Here is a 21,078-nt window from a genome sequence, read left to right as displayed (position 1 = left end):
CACAAACAACACAATCCATGCAGTGCCGTTGAACCCATTAAACAACAAAGCTTCACTGATCCCAATTAGAGGTTCCACTATACAGTACATGAAGTTCCTGGAGGGGAAAGGCTACCATTTCAACTTGTTTTTAAATCAAGTACTGTAGGAAATGAAGCAGACTGTTTCCGTGTTCATTTGAGATATTTAATGACTTGACATTATCTAAAAACAGTCAAATATGTCCCTTCTAGTCCCCTCAGGAGAACTTGGCATCCTTCAGGTTCCCTGTGCGACGGAGAAGTTGTCAGTTTACAAATTGCCCAACTCTTGTCTGTTATGGACACATAATGAGTTCAGTTGACAGGCAGGTGGGCAGTACAGTCTGTGTTCCATTCCATATTTGACAGCCCAGCTGGGATGAGAGTTGATCTTGTGAGCATTCTCCCTGTGCTTACAAAGAACGATCCTCCCAGAAGAATCACAATTCTCTGAACTTATGTGGTTTCATGATCCATGTTTCTTGTTTATCTGCAATTGTGGAGAAGAAAAGCAGTCAGTGCCTTAAAAGTCTCTGTTTACTTACACTGGGCCATTGTTTCGACCATTGGACAAAAACAACAAAAATAAAACATGTAATGAACGTTTCTCCCATGAAAATAAACAGAAACCGTGATCTTACTCACTGTGATCTGTCCGGCATTATTGAACTCGGTTTGGACTCTCCATTCGGTTTGTCATTGGCATTTACGGACACAGTGGCTGCTGTGGCTGCTGTGGCTGGCGGAGCCTTGCCTCCACGTTTCTGGACATTCTGCTCTGGGTGTAATATAATGATATATACCTTGGGAATGTAGAGCATTCCAAGAGAAACCGTGGCACTCAGACTCATGGACACGGTCAGCGTCATGGTTTGAATGAACATCTGCAACAAAGAACAGGATGGCGGTGTTCTCAGTTACCTGTGTGTCAGTGGATATTGATTTATTGATATGTCTTCTTCCCCAAGCCTACATTGGAATACGGGTCTTGATTAATATCCGTCATTGTACAAGTACATTACATCTGTGCAGTGGCGCCGGCGCCTGTTTAATTAAAAGACGCTGTGTCCCCCCACAATTCAGCCCAGTCGGGAAAGAATGTTTTGAAAAAAAGATTAAAAATAATAATAAATCAGTCCCCCGCACCTCTGTGCCGAATTGTACCGAATTAACCGAAATAAAGTAACAAAAAATAATAATAATAATAACAAACCCACCCGAAAAAAACGTCCCCCGATGTACCCCCCCATGTAATTTTCCATTCCAGCGCCCCTGCATCTGTGGTATTCGTCTATTTCTTCATGCTTTCATTATGCACAGGTTAAAGAAAATCCTCACAGGTACTCAGAATGCATTTTTTACATGTTCATTTGAAAGCACAGAAGGTAGTGTTTGTTGCCTAGAGTGAATGATTTATGACATGGTATGTGCACTCAGGAGTGGGGTCTATTTTTGGACTTTGACAATCTCCACCATTCACTGCTCTTCCTGTCCTTTAAGCCCTGCAATAATAATAATAATAATAATAATGATAATAATCATGAATGACTTATCCACTGACTTATCTGATGAATTATAAACGTATTAGCTAAGCAAACTTGTGTATTACATGAATAAATAAAGGCACAAGCCTCATGAATAAGTCAAGACATGCTTGCCATGAATAAACTATTGAATGTACACAAGCATAGATCCTCTGCACCAGAGTCAATGAGTAGCCTACCCATCTCACCAACTACTCATCTACATATTTGTCTTCATCATGTTTGTCAGTGTTTCTACTGGACATCCTGATTGACCTCTCCATTTATAAAAGGAGATACAGTGATGCATGTGCAAATGGTCCATATTCATGTCTGGCCCCATGCTAGTGATGATGTAGTCTAGATCTTTGGTTCTCAAACATTTTCATATCAAGGACATCGTTTTTTATTCAAAACATTTCACTTCAGCCATTTTTGAATAGCTGAAGTTTAAATTGAGTTAAAGTGGTTAAACTGACTTTGATGCTATGTAAACAAATTTTGCCTCTGACCCCCTGGAGCCCCCCTCAAGAACCCCTGGGGGTCCCCTGACCCCACTTTGAGAATAATCGCTCCTCGCCCCCAAGAGAACTAACCCTAACCATGATACTGACCATGAAACTGACATGATACTGACCATGATACTGCCCATGATACTGACCATGATACTGACATGATACTGACCATGATACTGACCATGATACTGACATGATACTGACCATGATACTGACCATGATACTCACCATGATACTGACATGATACTGACCATGATACTGACATGATACTGACATGATACTGACATGATACTGACATGATACTGACATGATACTGACCATGATACAGACCATGATACAGACCATGATACTGACCATGATACTGACATGATACTGACCATGATACAGACCATGATACTGACTTGATACTGACATGATACTGACATGATACTGACCATGATACTGACCATGATACTGACCATGATACTGACTATGATACTGACATGATACTGACCATGATACTGACCATGATACTGACCATGATACTGACATGATACTGACCATGATACTGACCATGATACTGACATGATACTGACCATGATACTGACCATGATACTGTCATGATCAGGGCAGGAATTTTAGCATTCACTTCTCCCTTCAATGGCACAAGAGATTATCATGTGAACCCTTTTCATTGTTTTCTTTTTTTCACACAAAAAAAACATTTTCAGTTCCGCCTGGTAGTATGTTCCAAAACCTTCACTGGTTTCATTAGACCCATAGAAGTTACTGTTACTATATTTAAGTCTTTTCTAAGTTGTGTTTGATTTAACAGAATGAGGACTCTGAGAGGCCTTGCTCATCTGACCTTAATTCTCTTCATTTCCATTAGGAGGGAAGTGAAAAGAAGTTAAAGCACTTCAGGGTTTGATCATTTCAGCATGACTGATTCTTAATACAGCTCTCTATTAGTCCTAACACACATCTATTTTTCAACTCCTTCCCATTGTCCTAGCGCTTTGTGACTGCCCAGAGAGCCTGTAAGCCAATTTGCCCTCTGTCAGAGGGGACAACAGATATCAGATGTACTAGTGTGTACCGGCTGAACATAAAGGCAACATACATTACTCTAGATCCAAGATTCATCATCAGCTCTATGAACTCTCGTCTCTCTTATGTGTCACATTGTTAGCTTGAAAATCATTTATGTTTGCATTTGCATTACATAATCATCATGTGGCAGTTACGTTATTCAAGAGAATACACATTTAATTTATAGCTTGAAAAAACGTTCTCACCTTCTCTGTAGACTGGGCTGTGCCGAAGAAAATGGGAACAAATGCCAACCAGACGATGCAAGTAGTGTACATGGCGAAACCAATGGGTTTGGCCTCATTGAAGTTCTCCGGCACTCCCCTGCTCTTGATGGCAAACGTCGTGCATGTGATCATCAGTATCAGAGCGTAACTCAGACACGCGATGAGGGACAGGTCTGACATGTCACATTTGAGGACGCCGCGGGCGAACTCTGGGTTGGGCGGTTTCTGCTCCTCATAGTCTATGAGGGCATGGGGGGGCATCACGCCGCACCAGATGAACACGCCAAGAAGCTGCAGCGCAGGAAGAAACACAGAGTTACTTTAATTGTAAATGTACTAACCAGTAATCAACAACACACGCACACGCACACACATTTTAATTAGTTATTTGAATCCACAAATTACAATTAACTTACACGCACGCATGCACGCGCACACACACACACACACACACACACACACACACACACACACACACACACACACACACACACACACACACACACACACACACACACACACACACACACACACACACACACACACACACACACACACACACACACACACACACAGTATGTACCTGGACTGAAATGAGTATGAAGGTGATGATCAACTGAGACGTGGGGCTGATGAACTTGGGGGGTGTGACAGCCTTCTTGCCCTGTTCAAAAATGCGATAAATGCGATTGGTCTTGGTGAGCATGGCGGAGTAGCTGATGGCCATGCCCAGCCCCAGCAGCAGCCTGCGCATGGCACACACGCCGATGCTGGGCTCTGCGATCATGAGGAAGGTGATGAAGTAGATGAGGAAGAGGCCCGTCAGCAGCACGTAGCTGAGCTCCCGGCCGGAGGCGCGCACGATGGGCGTGTCGTTGAAGCGGATGAAGGTGATGATGCATCCGGTGGTGGCCAGGATGCCCAGGATGGCGAGGAAGAGGGGGATGATGGCCCAGGGAGAGCTCCACTCCAGCTTGACGATGGGCGTCAGCCGGCAGCCTGTGCGGTTCGTGAAGGGTCTCATGTCAAAGGGGCAGGTGTCACAATTGTGCTCGTCCAGCTGGTACTGGTAGCCGTCACACAGCTCGCAGTGCCAGCAGCAGGGCACGCCCTTCACCATCTTCTTCCTCTCTCCCGGATCGCAGGGGAAGCTACACACCGAGTCAGGGACCCTATGTTCACCACCTGACCACTGCATGTCCTCAGGCTGGATGGACAAAGGTACACACACACACACACACACACACACACACACACACACACACACACACACACACACACACACACACACACACACACACACACACACACACACACACACACACACACACACACACACACACACACACACACACACACACACACACACACACAGATGAATATGAGCTCACTGGAGACTCTTCAAAGCCACAATATGGAAATTAAACATCGTTAGGATATATTGATATATCAGGTGGCCCGGGCCATTAGCTTAGTGGTATTCATAAGGTTAATGGTTCGCCCACCCCAGCCCGCCCAGTACAATATGTACCCCCCGAGCCCTCATCCTGACCAATTCTGAGCAGCCATCTGCTGGGTGAAGCTGAAACAGAATTTGCCCAGTGGGATTAATAAAGGTCTACCGTACCACTACACAGCTTACCTTAAAGATTTCATGATGTTCAGTTTTACCACACATTAAAAGTCTTTGTCATGGTCCTTCAAACGTGTATAAAAAGTTTTAACAAAACATTCCACTCCATTGATCTATGGCAGGTGTTTTTCTCTCACATTTCTAAAGCCTTTTCAACTGCAATGAAAAAAGAAATCTTTGCCTGCGGGTGTCGCTGTTGAGGCATTTTGCCTGTCAATCATCGCCCCGAAGGGCCAAGCTCAGATTACTTTTCAGCCTAATTATTCAGAAAACCCCAGACCACAGAAATTCCACTGAATGTTCAAAGTTCAGATTTTGTGGGTGTAATTGAGGTCATAAAACCCTCCAAAAAACATAAAAAAATAAAAAAAAAAGTGAAAATGAATGTCATAGAACCTTTAAATGCAAAGGCTGAAAAAAGGCAATTTAAAGTGCAAGTTATGCATCAAATAAACAAAGGAAAGATAATTACATTTAGTCGTAGGTGGTTTGTCCACTGGCCAATGACTTTGTAGCCAGGGTTGCTCACATTAGACAGTTGGTACTGGAAGATGTCATATCGACCGGGAGCATCTCCATTCTCGTTGAACATCACACCAGTTCCAGCACTGCCTGTTTGATGAAGACACAACAGGGATTTAACGACAAGAACTCAATCAAATATTTGTACAATATAGTTAAAAGGAATAAAAGTATTGTACTCTAATTCATACTTTATCACACAAAGGTGTTGCTTTGCCGAATGTCAGTTATTTTTGGTGAGGGACACCATTAAGCCAGAAGTTTGTGTCCTACTCCCCATCTTATGGAGAAAACACCCACACACCATCAAACCCATCCTGTATTTACTTCACAGTCTTACACAACCATGTCGAAGCTGAGTGCAAGATGTTTTCCCGTGAAGGCGTACAGTCTTTTCAGTGCTCTCTGGTCTGTTGCCCTAACGTGATTGAATGTTCCTCCCAGCTCCCTTCAGGCATTCAATTACAAAAGCTTCCCATACAAGCCAAGGTCAGCCAGCAAAAAGGGAGATGTGAATAGGAATACTTTCATAGAAATCCTCTTCCATTCCAAACAGAGACTTAAAAAAAAAAGAAGGCCAAGGACGAAAAGAGGAGCACTGTGTATGGTAGAGAGCAGAGACGAAGCCCTAGGGAGAATGCGTCGGTACATTAGCAGCAGAGAGTGCCATCATAAAAACTGACCTCTCTTCCACCGTTTACTCTTTAAACACAGAAATGTGATGGAGAACGGCAGTGCAAAACCAACGGGGTTTCGATAAATCTATATCGTAAACTTCAACTGTCAACTGCAGCTACAGTACTGTTATTTTCAGCTAGTCTGATTGCTGCATTATACTGTATACTGTACTGTACTGTGCGGTACATTCTATATAGTATAGTATAGTGTGTGTGTGTGTGTGTGTGTGTGTGTGTGTGTGTGTGTGTGTGTGTGTGTGTGTGTGTGTGTGTGTGTGTGTGTGTGTGTGTGTGTGTGTATTTACAAACCATTGATTATACTATATACACTGTATATATATATATATATATATATATATATATATATATATATATATATATATATATATATATATATATATATATATATATATTATTATTTTTTACATCTTTTTTTTTATATGGCCAAAAATGTTTTCAATAGTTTTTTGGCCAAGTCTACACCTGCAACCACACGTAACTTCCACTTTATTCTTCTTATTCCTCGTCTTTGTATTGGTATTGTTTGTGTTGGAGCGCCTCAGTGCGGCTGCAGAGTTAATGTGCAACCTCTTCCAGAGAGAGATAGAGACACTAGAAACTCTGTTGGAGACACAAAACAAACTGTGTAGACTTGGCCCTTTGAAATAAAATGTATTTTGGCCCTTAAAAAATATATATATATATATATATATTAGTCGACTGCCAGTCGACTATTGGCAATTAGTCGCCAATTAGATTCGACTAAACAAATCCTTAGTCGGGGACAGGCCTACAGGCTACATTGAGCCTAAGTGCCCAGACCGCTAAGCCAGCGGTCCAGGCCCAAAATAATTTAAAGGGATATTTCACTTTCAAAAAAACTTTGGGTCATTTTATCGTCTACTCAGGCTTTTGTGAGCCCCCCAGACAGTTTTTAAGTTGCTTGATTTAGTATTTAGATATTTGATAATCATTTTATCAGACACGCCTCCTTCCTATACAAACCCATTATAACTTCAAACTCCATTTTTAACCCGTTAGATTCATCAAAAACACCCGTCCTTGGTTCTGCTGACTCACCCTGCCCTCCTAATACGTGAGGGGGCTGTGTTTTTTCGATTACTTTTTTCATTTATTTTATTTCCATTTTTTATTGTATTTAATTGTTTTCATTTTCCAAAAAAATATTAAAAATAAATGAAAAACATTATCGAAAAAACACTGCCCCTCGCGTATTAGGAGGGCAGGGTGAGTCACCAGAATCAAGGACGGGTGTTTTTGATGAATCTAACATGTTAAAAATGGAGTTTGAAGTTATAATGGGTTTGTATAGGAAGGGGGCGTGTCTGATAAAATGAATATCAAATAACTAATTGCTGAATCAAGCAACTTAAAAACGGTCTGGGGGGCTCACAAAAGCCTGAGTAGACGATAAAATTATCAAAAGTTTTTTTGAAAGTGAAATATCCCTTTAACTACTATAACCTTATATACATCATCTATTTGAAAATAGGCGATTGTGAGCTTGTAGATCTGCTATATTCACCAAACCACCCCCTCAGGTCTTCTAGTGCTGACCTGCTCGAGGTGCCTACAATGACATGGAATAAACTCCCATTACACCTAAGACAGGCAGCCTCTGTGGATAGCTTTAAAGCACAGCTCAAGACCTATTTCTTCACTCTTGCTTTTAGTTGATTTTTAATTCTCTGTGTTGTTATTCATGTCCTCACGGTTTTGCCTGATTCACTGCCTTTTTGCTATTATTTTAACGTTGTTTTATGCGTTCGCTTTATTGTACTTTTTCTGTAATTGTATTCTTGCTCTGTAAAGCGCTTTTAGCTGCATTTCATGTCATGAAAGGTGCTATACAAATAAAGTTTATTATTATTATTATTATTATTATTAAGAAATCTTGAAGAAAATGTGAAAGTAAAAGTACAAAATAAATCTTGCATGGGGTCCCAGGAACAAAGTATTTTCAGATGGGGGTCTGCAGCCAAATACATATTAATGTAGGGGTCCTTGACATGAAGTTGTTTGAGAACCACTGGCATAATGGAACCAGGAGCGTTGTTACTCCACCTTGTCAGCTCACCATTGAAATTGACAGAGTGAATGTAGTGGAGTAAATTCTTTCCTTCCACAGGATTCATCTTGTCACAGACACCCATGTAGCCAGGACACAGGTCTATGTGCATGCTGTGCAAAGCATGGGCCATGGCATACACTGCATCGATTACAAACTGCACTTTCCCCTCTTGTTCGTACTGGGATTCTTGACTGATTCGTTCCTCACCTGAAGGACAAATGGATTGATTGGTAAATATGAAAGATTAAAAACTATGAACATTGTACATTATCCCATTAAGACCGGCGACGCATCTGTGTATTTTTTATTTTATTTCTTTGGCTATTAAAAAATAGCAGATATACCAGCTCATAGCGCGGCACTGAGTGCCGCGCTATGAGCTGGTAGATCTGCTATTTTTGGAAAACAAAACATGAAAATGTGTGCAAATCTTTGAATAAATAGTTTTTAAAGCGAACTTTTTGCCAAATATTTTGTTCCAGGGACCTCCAGAAGTAAAGATTTTAGTTATAAATGTTGTTTAAAAAAATATATGTATTCAAAGATTTGCACAAATGTTCAAGATTTTTCAAAAATAGCAGATCTACAAGCTCGTATGAGCTTGTAGATCTGCTATTTTTAAATAGCCAAAGTATAAAACAATATAGCTCAAATCTAAAATGACACAGACACGTTCCCGTATTGAATGGGTTATATACTGAAGGATAATGTCTAGTGTATTTAGTAGATTTTTCTGAGGTACAGGTTAATAACCAGCACTGACCTGTACATTTTCTTCTACCAGCGTCATCAGGCCGAGTTAATTTACACTTGAAGTCGTCCTCCCAGAACTCCCCAAACCAGATATTTCTTCTGTTGTTTTCCAGAGACCTTGAAGTGAAATACTGGTCGAAGCCTGAATCAATGCATCGAACAAAACATGTCACAAAGGCAAGGCAAGGCAGGTGTATCTGTATAGCACATTTCATACACAAAGGCAGTGCTTTACATAAGGTATAAAAAGGCATCTCTTTATGAACGTGAAGAGAAATAAAGAATAGAAGTAAGTCACAAAATAGAAATAAAAGAGGCACAAAGAATAATGGTCAAAGCACATTTATAGTTGTAGATTTTGTACTCTACAACTTTTTTTGTGAATAAAACATTATTTTGACCAATCAGTATGGTAGAGTATGTTAATACAATATATCTAACAACTGCGGTGGTTGTAGTTAGTACGTGCTCTTCTACTGACAAGTGGTGGCGTTTTGACCTTCCATGAAGCTCAAAACGCAATCTATTTCTCTCCCCAAATAGGCTTTCCATTAAAGCTAAAGAGTAGATCTAGGGTTTGACTCCTGGGTAGCACATACAAGTTACGCGTTATTGCAGCTTATACATTTTTGCATCCCATGATCACAAATGATCTATTTCTAATTCAGCTACCCTATAGTAACCCTTTTAGAGGATAATAATGTAGCGTCCCTCGTGTGCATTGGATGAGAGAGGGACTTCCCAGCATGCCTTCAGGTAGCGCATAAATGTTTAGTGTTTTATTGTTATTGTCTTATTATTTGCTATGGGGAATGCATTGGGAGATCTATATGTTGTTTGTGATTGACTTTGCCATTGGCTTGACTTTATTTAATCATTTATGTTGTGTATTCATTTGAGGAAAATACGTAAGTGAAGGGTTAATTGCAGGGAGCATCCCCGCACCGCCATGATCAATAACTGAGTTGGTTTGGTGTTTATGTGTGTGATGCGAGGGTGCGGACTAGCCAACACCAACTCGGGAGTCCTGGATCGCCCGCCCTCCATTCCCCCTATCCAGCATCAGGGTCCAGAGCTCGGCAGTGTTGCTGGCTCCGCTGTCACCCCTCCAGACTGTCCAGTCTGTGACCCGCGGGAGGCCTGCGTAGAGGCCCACATTTCTGATGCGGTCCTCCCATGTGACATCAAGTGCCATTCGTAGCATTCTTGTGCAGACACCCTTTCCTGCTGTACTGTGAGCATACTGTGAGCATCCCAGTACAGCAGTACTAATTCTAACCATCTCTTGAGCTTATCTCCCATCTCAGATTTCCATACTCTCCTCATCCCATACAAGGCATTCCAGGCACGTGCCCTCCCGACCTTCAGGTCCTGTCCAGGCACCAAGATTTGTCAAGTCCTCAAATACCTCAAGTTGGCAGTAGCAATGGTTCTGTCCTCCGTGTTGAATGCCATTCCTTTTGTTTTCTTGGCATTGAGCTTGAGGCCGATCTTAGTTCTCTTCCTTTCTCTGCTGTGTTCGAGACATTAGGCAATGTCATCTGCATAGTCGAGGTCAGTAATTGTGACAGGAACCAGTATCTCCTCCCTGCCATTGATTGCAAGTCTCAGGGCATGGTCTGTCACCACAATACACAGGAAGGGGACCACCCTGTAGGAATGCCGTGAATATCTTAAAGTCTTAAGTCTCCATCATGGGTCAGAACCTTAGCTCGAGTCTGACTATAGCTTGCCACAATCATCTACCATCTTCTCGGGAACACCAGAATATCCCAAACAAAAGCTTTTTTGAAGTCTATGAAGGTGATCACCGCTGACAGGTTCCGCTCCCCGATGCCAGAGATAATGGTGAATGGTCTATCAGGTACTCCCCGGATCTTGGCAGACTGAGAAAGGTTTCTGCCGGAGATGTCATCGATGAGCTTCCAGCTCTGGCCATGCCTGGGATGCATTACGCCACGCCGACCTCGTGTAGAGGTCGTATACCTCATGCTGCCAGCTGTGTAGTGTTATTTCTTGTTATTTCTTGTTATTTCTACACATGCCTGTGCTTCTGTAGACCAGTGGTTCTCAACCTTTTCAGGCCGTGACCCCCCAAAATAATCATAATTTGAACTGGGGACCCTCCATTTTGTTTGACTCTGTTCCACAGATAAATATTGTGAAAATAGCAGATCTACAAGCTCACAACGCCTCAAGTTGCGAGGCGTTGTGAGCTGGTAGATCGGCTATTTTCAAAAATTGTGCCTCTTTCTTATATTATTTGACAACTTGGCCAATGTTTTATAGTATAGTTTGTTGATTACTTTTGATGCAGTAATGGTCTTTTTTTTAAGGTATTAAAAAGGTCTTAAAAGTCCTTAAATTGTCACTTCACTATCATCTGGGGACCCCCCCCCCCCCCCCCAAATCATGTGGGGACCCCCCCGGGGGACCCGACCCACAGGTTGAGAACCACTGCTGTAGACCACCATGTTTCCCCCTTGCCAGCACAGAAGAGGACCAGGTGGAGGTAGAGTGCCCCATCACACCATACGTCCCTCCTCTGGGGACCCCAGAGCCTCAGAGCGCTGGGAAGAGAAGGAGGCGTCTGCATTTACACCTTTGTGCTGTGCTTAAGGATGGTTACTGGGACAGTAAAACCCATTAGGTGGAGGCTGTGTCGCACCCCCTGCCCCTGGGGTGCATAGGATGAGAGAGGAACTTCCAAGCATGCCTTGGGGCACACACACACACACACACACATATGATGTTGTATTGTTCTGTTATTGTATTCTTATTTGCTACAGTATGGGGAACGCATTGCAGGGATTTACGTGTTGTTTGCGATATGGTGTCGTTGGTTTTATTTAATTGTTTGTGATGTGTTGAGTTGAGATGGTTTGTTGTTGTTTTTTTTCGTGTGTATGACTGCCACAAAATAAAAGTGTATTCCTGTGAAGGAAAGCATGCTTGATCATTACAACAATGATCAGAAATTATGCTACTAGTGTAATAAAGGGTAATTATATGAGTACCAGAAATACACCCCAAAATAAATAATTTGTGAGCTTTTTTTGTTGCCTCCTAAATATGAATTAGATTTTATATTGTCCTACAAACATATAGTTAGTCTTACCATCGATGGAGGCTCTTTTAGGTAGAATTGTGACGGCACCCTCTGCCACGTCTTCCTGGTCTAGAATGGGAGAACTTTTGGCCCCCCAGCTGTCAGAGCCCACAAATAGGAAGTGGCCTGTTAGGTTGGCCTTCTTCGCTGCCTCCAACACCCGTCTGGAAGAAGACAGGATACGGCTTATACAGTAAACAAGGTCCGGTTTGTTCTTCAGCATAACAATAACAGCTGAATGTACAGATGAGAAATCCAGGTGGTTCAGTACTTAATTAAGTTGAGGAAATAATGCTTAATTTATACTCCGCCGTACGATGACGATTCTGTTCTGGAAATAGCAGATCTACGACACCATCATAAGACAAAGTATTATGTAATTCAGGCTTCTGGAAATGCTATATTCACTGGCTGTATATCATAGAAGCTTACAATAAAACAAATTTTGTATATTGTAAAAGAGGCACATTTCAATATATGTGACCTGCTCTGCTAAAAGCATATTTATACGTTTTTAACTCCCACTTAATTATTTAGATATATTACAGCATATCGTCTGTCTTTGCTTTTTAAGATTTTTTTAAAAAATCTGGGTGATGTCTGTTCTCTGGCGCTAAAGTGAAACAGAGTGTGACTCACTTGATGTCATCCTCGTTGGCAAATATTATAACCCCACGAGCATTGGAAGTCTCCATCAGTCTCTTAATGATCTTATCAAATTCTCCAAATTTGGGCTCTCTGGGAATCTTTATGGACTGTGCTATACACAGCCCTCCTGTGGAGCACACATAGGAAACCAGTCATCACTCAAATTCTTACATCTGCATCATAACTGAGGGAATGTCATATTCACAAATATTCAGAAGTAAACTTGTTTCATAGTGAGAGACCTACCTGCTTCTCTGGATATCTGCTGGAAGGCATCAACACCACTCTCTCCATAGTTACCCTCAGAAGCTATGGTGGAAACATAGTTCCAGTCCATGGCCTTGACGATGTCATACATGGCTTGGGCCTGGTAGGAGTCAGGAGGCACTACCCTGGTGAAGAACTCATAGCGGCTTTTGTCACTCAGCTCTGGAGCCGTGGAAGCATAGCTGATTTGGGGGATCTACAGAGGCAGACAGAGGTGGGCCACTGGTGACAAGAGGCTCAAGTCAAGTGGAAAATCTGTCAATGGGTGATTATGAGGTCAATAATGGAATACAACATAAGAGAACATCAACAACAAGGACACGCATTGAAGCATGTGGGTGGGTTCCGGGTGCCAGTGTAGCAGACAGTGTTGATTTTGTCGACTAAAACTCTGACAAAAAATATTCGTTCACTACCTTTTTTCACTGATGAAAATGAAATAAAAGCTAAGCTATGATGACTGAAACTAAGACTAAATATATTGACAATTTTGTAAAATAAACAAATAAAAACTAGACTAAAATGTCAGGGAGGGACTAGTGTAGAAGATATCCAGTAGAACTAAGACAAGTCATTTTATGTTTGGTTGCGCTAGGGTGTTGCGCTCTGAAAATAGCAGATCTACAAGCTCACAACGTGTCGCTTGTACTGTAGATCGGCTATTTTCAGCATGCAACCAAGTGTAAACTCAGGCATTACGACGCCATCAAGGCCCGCCAAAATACATTTTAGTTGACAAAATCAACTGTAGATTTAGTCGACTAAAACTAGACAAAAACTAAAACTTTTCAGATGTCTAAAACATGACTAAAATTAAATGGAATTTTATTCAAAAGACTGTGACTGAAAATAAATCAAAATTTGCTGTCAAAATCAACACTGGTAGCAGAGTAGGGGAGATTGGTCTTTGGATGAGTGGGAGCTAGGAGATGGGTTTGAATCCAGGTGGTTACATTAAACATGCAGCACCAGGCTTCATTTATTCATTGCATTGTCTAGACAAAGAAACAAGTGTGTGAACATAATGCTCCCACATAATACCTTTTAATACCTTTCAAGTTGCCAGACATTAATATATTTTAAAAAAACTGCACTATCATGAGGGAATGCTCATCTCTTGCATGACCACTGTTCTGTATAATCCACACAGGATTGAGGCAACTTTGCAGCGTGATCTCACCCGAGCTGGTTTGTACTGAGGATGCAACATCATAGTGAAATACAGATGGTACAGGCCACTGCCGTAAAAGCATTTGTTTAAAAAAATGGATGAGAAGATTAATTTAGTGGTGCGTTACTTCCTTAATGACACAGTTTATGTCGACAGGCTCAACCCTGACCCTGTTAATGCCAGGACTCGTGGCTTAACGGTGGGTCCTCTGGTGAGACGAGGAGAGAAAGGTAGACACAAGGGGTTGTGGGAGAAGGGGAGAAGGAGAGAGGAGCGAGAGAACCATTTCGCAGATTATCTGGAAGGATTATGGGGTTTTTAGTCAAATTACGTTAAGCACAGTGGGAGAGAAACAGAGATCAGGAGACTAGAGAAAGGTTAGCATTTCTCAGCTGTAAGCCATACAATATATTTAATTCTGATGGCCACGTGCAGCTTAATTTTGCCTCTCTGCGTCAACCCTGTCCTGTCGAGCTCAAATATCCAGGCCGGCCTACACATTATGAACCATTACGATGTTCTAGTAGCGAGGAAAGTCCATGTCAGATGGCCCTCCCTCTTTGTGAAACCCACATACATTTAAAGTGTAATGACGTCATCTACAGTATGTCAAGCGGCGTCATCACACCATTCAAATGTATGCAGACGAAATAGTGACAAGACAACTCATCCTCCCAAAATTAATCCTACAGAAAGCAGCTTTTCTCATTTATGTTCAGAAATCAACGAGCCAAAATTATATCGGCGACACAAGCCTCCTTTGCCTATACAATCTTACCAATTAAGAATAAATTAATAATTTAAGCCCTATTTAAAATAATTATAAAAATATCATATCTACAAGCACTGCATTGCACTGTGAGTTTGTAGATCTGCTATTTTCACTATTTCATATAGGTTTTTTTTAAGGGACATTTCTTTATTAAAAAGGAAAAAAATAATTTTATTAAAAGATAATATTCTTTAATTATTTTGAATATGTTTTATTTTGGAAAAAAAATAATCTTTTGAAATAATTATTTATTTTATATAGGAATAAATATATATATTTACTCGCAACCCACAAAAATTGTTCCGGGAAACACTGCCCTACTGTCAAATATGGTGGCGCAAGCATTATGTCATGCAGTTTTCTTTTTTAATTCTTCAGTTATCTCCTTATATCAAACAATGCCAAACAAAGGGCATAAACTAAAAAAAACACTTTCAGGGGAGTGTTGATGGTTGATGGTTCACTTTTAAGGGAGGGAGTTTGAATCCATGGGTTTGGTGTTGCAAGTGACACTAAATAGTTTTGAATATTTGATAGTAAACTTATCACGACATAGTTCAAGCTGCACTTACTATGTAACTTTCCTCTTCTACCCCGGATTTGAACACGGTTCTGACATTTTTACCATTGAGCCTGCCTGCTTGCTCAGGGGATAAATTGAATCTTTACCATCAGGTCAAAATTCGTGTCAGATCCTGTGTCTAGGTGAGACATGACCTTTGACACAATCTAAATGTCTCTCAATAGACACAGGGAGACAAAATACAACCACCCGAATTGTTTAAGTTATATTGTATTAACATACTCTACCATACAGATTGGACAAAATAACATTTTATTCATTAAAAAAAAGTTACATAGTGTCGCTTTAATCCGTCATGCCAGAATCATATAATTAAAGACCCCAGTGTTTTGGGGTTCCAATCCATTAAATATGGACTAAAGAAAGTGAATGAATATAGATGAATATAGCAGCAGGGGCCATGCACAGTTTCCTGGCACAAGATGAACAAAGCCATCAAAGCATGTGATGCTTGCTCTTTTTTTTACTGCATACAGTAATAAATAAATATCTGAGTATTGCATTGGGAGAGAATAAAATGTCTAATTCTTTATGAAAGCTTGTAGAAAATATATACTGTGCCTATGCACGCTGTGCAGTTGAATACAATCGAAGCTGCACATTTTTCAAAAGATTATGTTTCCAAATTCTCCAAGTTATAATCCAATAATGTCGTATCAGTAGACTGATCATTTTGAAGGTGTGGCTGCAGTAAATTGAGCTTGTGCTCTCTAGTAGCAGTGATCCACCTTAAAGACAACATTGCACTAAATTACAAACTGGTTCTTAGAGTAATTCAATCCAATCTTAAGTTGTTCAAATCCATCTATCTCCACACAAGTCATTGTGTAAAACTTAAATATTTAAATCTCATAAATGAGTCAATTGGGAAAACATTACTAATTACATAAGCATTAATAAAATAAGCATTACAGTGGTGTGGATTCCCTTAAGTGCATTATCTGACACAAATAAACTGTCGGAAATGCTCTTCACAGAGGTAAACACGCTGTGTAACAGTACATGGGTCAACATTTTGTGTTCAGCGAAGGCTGATTAAAAAAGCTACAGTTGAGTATGGTACTGTGTAGATATTGCTGTTTGCTCTACAATGACAAACAGCAGTGTGAATGGTGATATTTAGAACATTTATTTCAAATCTCCTGTCACACCAAAAGTACGGTTGCTGACAGTTTTATGCTAGTCATGTTTGTTGATATGAACTCTAAGTCAGTCATAACTAGTTCAAGTTGGAGTCAGATGCAAATGCTCTGCACACAGTCAATATGAGGCTGAGGAATCGCCATTCTAGAATCATCCACAGTCCAGAGTAGCACATATGGACCCAGGGACCCTACCATTTAGTATAAATCTGCTCCACACCAGCTAGCCTACAAGTTACTGATATCCTCTAACTGATGTCATTCCTCTGCTCTGATGCTCTATTTTCAGCCCTGTGTCCTGAGCTGCTGAGAGGGGCTTAATGGAGGATGGTAACTCTAATTCTGTAGTTAACATCTGCCCCATGTGCAAGCTGCCTCCTTCTCAACTAATAGCCACACCATAAAGAATATTGCAACAACTACAGCCCTGGAACGTAGGAAAGGGGGATGACCAGTTCGACCCACTTTGGACCATTCATTTTTCCAACCAGAAACATTATACACAACTATTAGGCTATGTCGTTAATTTATTGATAACATAACATCATGTGGGATAGATTTACACAGATTCAGTGTCCTATCACTGAATGAGCCGCGCAAACAATTATCACAGGTCAATCATCTCTCCAACAGAACACTGAATACATGATGGATGTTGTTACGGACTGTGAAACCATTATCAACAGTATCAACATCCATCAACGTCACTGAAGTGTTGCTGTTAATAAACAAAGGATTTCAGTATATATTTTGTTCTATGCTAAATAATTGTAGAGGTACTTTCCTTTCCTCTTATTTGTTTAAATAAACAGCATTGTCTAACGGTCTAACAAATATACCCATACAAAGCTGTTTCTTGCAAAATGCAAAATATGCAGTTGCATACAATGTCCATTATGTGTAAATCTAAAGGTAAGGTACATAAGGCATATTATGCATTTATTGTATGTGGTTGTCTACAGTGGAGGTTAGCAGGACTGTGTTGTGTAGTTCATTGTTCATACTTTTCTATATGAATCATTATCAACCACTTAGCCTACACTATACATGTCGTTGTAAGTCAAATTGTGGAAATAGCCGATCTACAAGCTCATAACGTATTGCTACGCAATGCATTGTGAGCTATAGATTGCCTATTGTCACCAAATGTTTGCCTATTTTCGCCGAATATTCTGGGCATACTGACATGCACAGAATAAGGATACTAGGATTCATATGGTTAAGAAAGGTGAATGGATAGGAGAGCAGGGCAGCTTGCAAGCAAAGTCATCATCAAACCACAAGGCTGTTTAACCCATTCAATCCAGGATCTGTGTCATTTTAAGATTTATTTGGCTATTCAAAAATAGCAGATATACAAGCTCATAGCGTGGCACATAGCTTGTAGATTTATAATTTTTGAAAAACAATCGTGAAAATGTGAAAAACGTTTGAGAACCACTGATATTATAGCAGTATAAGTAAAAAAAAAAAACTGTTGAGATTTAGAAGACATTTGTAGAATCCCGAGAAGCAAACATTTTAGTTAAAAATGTTCGCTTTAAAAAATATATAAGATTTGCGAAAAAGAATTACGATTTGAAAAAATAAATAGCAGATCTACAAGCTCGTAGCACGGTGCCGCGCGCTATGAGCTTGTATATCTGCTATTTTTGAATAGCCCAAAGCATAAAATAATGGTTTATAGCTAAAATGACACAGTATGCGTTCCCGGATTGAATGGGTTAATATCTGGTGATTTATTGTGACCAGAGATGATCAAGTTTGATCGCTGGTCTTGAACCCTACACAACACAACTCTGTTCTTACATTTTGTGGAGCATGTAGCGTTGTTAATGCATATATTTGCACACAGATCTGGTATATTTTATACCTGCCGTACCTGTAGGATAGCTTCATGTGAAATGTTCTATTTATAAAGCCTTAAAGCTGATGTTTTGGGGGCATTTTTGTAAATAAAAACATTTGCTAGACTTGCAGTATGTACATAACACCTATAATGTTGTCCATGTGTTTGCTTGTGGATTTATTGTATTTGGTCTGTTTTGGGTTTCTCTGTTTTTGCACAACAAATTTCCACATGTTTGAACAAGACTGGTTCTATTCTATGTGACCAGGTGGTAAAAGTGCACAATGAATCAAATCTGCAAAATCCATTCACTAAATTCTTATTTGTTGACTCTGTATGAGTGGCTGTCCAGTATCCATTCATTTGAGTGAGTAGTAGCTTTCCCAAGAAAATGTACTGAAGGTCCACATACACTTAATAGATTGAAGTAGAATCATTGCTTCCATATCTATCTATCTATTCTAGTGCTACTAAACAAATGTGCGATGATTTGAACACCTGTTACTGTTGAAACATACAAAACAAATGTCTATGACAAAAGCGTGTGTGTGTGTGTGTGTGTGTGTGTGTGTGTGTGTGTGTGTGTGTGTGTGTGTGTGTGTGTGTGTGTGTGTGTGTGTGTGTGTGTGTGCACACACGCGCGTGTGAATGCTTGCGTGTGCGTGTGTGTAAAAGGTTTCTCACCGCAAACAGTCGGAGGACATTGGCCACCATGATGGACACAGAGCTGCCAGACGCCCCAATTACCCCAACCACCCTCTCTGGCGGTTTCATGATGGGGGGCTCTCCATTGGAGCAGCGTACATCAGAGTTGTCCTTCTGGATGAGGGCCTGGACAAAGGTGAGAGACTGCTCCAGGGCATAGGTATCTCTAGAGCAGGTGTCCAGGATGCGGGCCCCCAGAGTAATATTGGGCAACAGGTCAGGGTCACTGTTGATCTGGTCCAGGGCATACAGCATGGCCTCCATACGGTGAACTCCCTTCTCCCTCTTGATCTCTCCACAGGGCACACCGGCCGGCCCCCGAGAGTGCACGGGGAACAGGCCGCCCACTATGATGTCTCCCTCGATCTTGATGGAGTGAGGCTGGGTGCCCTGACTGGCCGCTGAGCAGGTGCCCAGACCCAGGAGCAGCATCCACAGAAGCCAAAGCCACGTCTTCAAATGAAACGGTGCACCATGCCGGCAGCACGGCATGGGCAACTGGGTCTGTAGGGTTGTCATGGCAATATTCACCAGAGGTAACTGCGTTACGGCACCAGGCTTCCCCCTCATTTACCTTGGACCCCTAGGGACAATCACATAGTGGCAGAATATTATGTAAATACATGTTATTATAATCGTACATGAAATAATTGTTTACTTAAAGCACTTAAATGTAATGTTGTCCAATCTGTATAGTAGCGTATCATATGTTAATACAATATAACTTCTATTTAAGACACATCAGCTCTTACCCTTTCCTCCAGCCCTGCCCAAGTAAAAAAAAAAAAAAAAAACATTTAAAGAGAGAGATGGGGAGTGCCACGCAGCAAAGGTCGTCGGGATCGGGATTCGAACCCGCGACACGCTGTCAGGCTACATTGAGCCTAGGTGCCCGGACCGCTATGCCAGCCGTCCGGGCCGGGGTGATTGTATTTTGTCCCCCTTCTCTTCTATTGAGACATTTAGATCGTGTCAAAGGTCATGTCTCACCTAGACACAGGATCTGACACGAATCTTGACGGTGAATCTGATGATCAAGATTCAATTTATCCCCCGAGCAAGCAGCTCAATATTAGCTCAATGGTGAAAAAAGATTCAGCACTTAAGCAGGAAACCGGGTTCAAATCCAGGGTTGAAGAGGAAAGTCACATAGTGCTGCTTTAATAATTTAGCTAATTCAGTTTAATTAATATAATTAATTATTAATTATACATGAATCAATAAAGTATGTGATGACAGAGTGCATAAAATCACCAGTGCACTCTTTAATATGATTTCTTATTAAAGATTGTTTCTATATTGGGGAACAAAGTTTGTAAAACATTTTATACCCTTTATTATTAGTTATTAGACAGAAGTGCATTCATTTTGGAGCACCAGAAAGCACCAGCAAATGTAACATGAAATAAACGATAAATGAGATAAAACAAAAATATTAAATATTAAATAGAGCTGTCCAGCTGAGGCTAAAGGGAATATTTCACACAGCATGCAGGATGACAGAGAATAAATATTTCAAAACAGACATCAAGTGATGAGACACATTTCTTGATTTAAAAAAAGGACTTATATCAGCTACAAATACATAATTAAGAGTAACAATCTCTTTGCGAAATAATTTTTTTGTTGTTACAGCACCAGCTCATTACAGTCTAATAGTGGGTTTTGCAGAGATTAAATAATGTGTGGAAAGACCGAATTAGTCAAACTCCATGCAGTATTAGTAAATGATACATGTAAATTCCATGCAGTATTAGTAAATGATACATGTATGTGTGGATGTGTGCGTGTTAGATTAA

General features: G+C 40.7%; 1 protein-coding gene across 1 annotated transcript; it reads right to left on the bottom strand.

Annotated features, from left to right (window-relative positions):
- Window positions 1-277: 277 nt before the first annotated feature.
- On the bottom strand, window positions 278-19,696 carry LOC308082617 (metabotropic glutamate receptor 6-like). The gene is made up of 11 exons (XM_080424489.1): window positions 19,259-19,696; window positions 13,037-13,253; window positions 12,782-12,917; window positions 12,152-12,306; window positions 9,044-9,175; window positions 8,287-8,487; window positions 5,462-5,601; window positions 3,940-4,563; window positions 3,336-3,647; window positions 666-989; window positions 278-510 (listed from the first exon to the last, which is right to left on the bottom strand). The coding sequence occupies exons 1-10, from the start codon at window positions 19,541-19,543 to the stop codon at window positions 717-719; spliced, it is 2,475 nt and encodes an 824-aa protein (XP_080280615.1). The 5' UTR covers window positions 19,544-19,696; the 3' UTR covers window positions 278-510; window positions 666-716.
- Window positions 19,697-21,078: the final 1,382 nt, after the last annotated feature.

This window comes from Gymnoscopelus braueri, assembly GCF_963280865.1.
Source record: "Gymnoscopelus braueri genome assembly, chromosome: 3".
Classification (NCBI taxonomy): domain Eukaryota; kingdom Metazoa; phylum Chordata; class Actinopteri; order Myctophiformes; family Myctophidae; genus Gymnoscopelus; species Gymnoscopelus braueri.
This window is presented reverse-complemented; position numbering and strand designations above follow the sequence as displayed.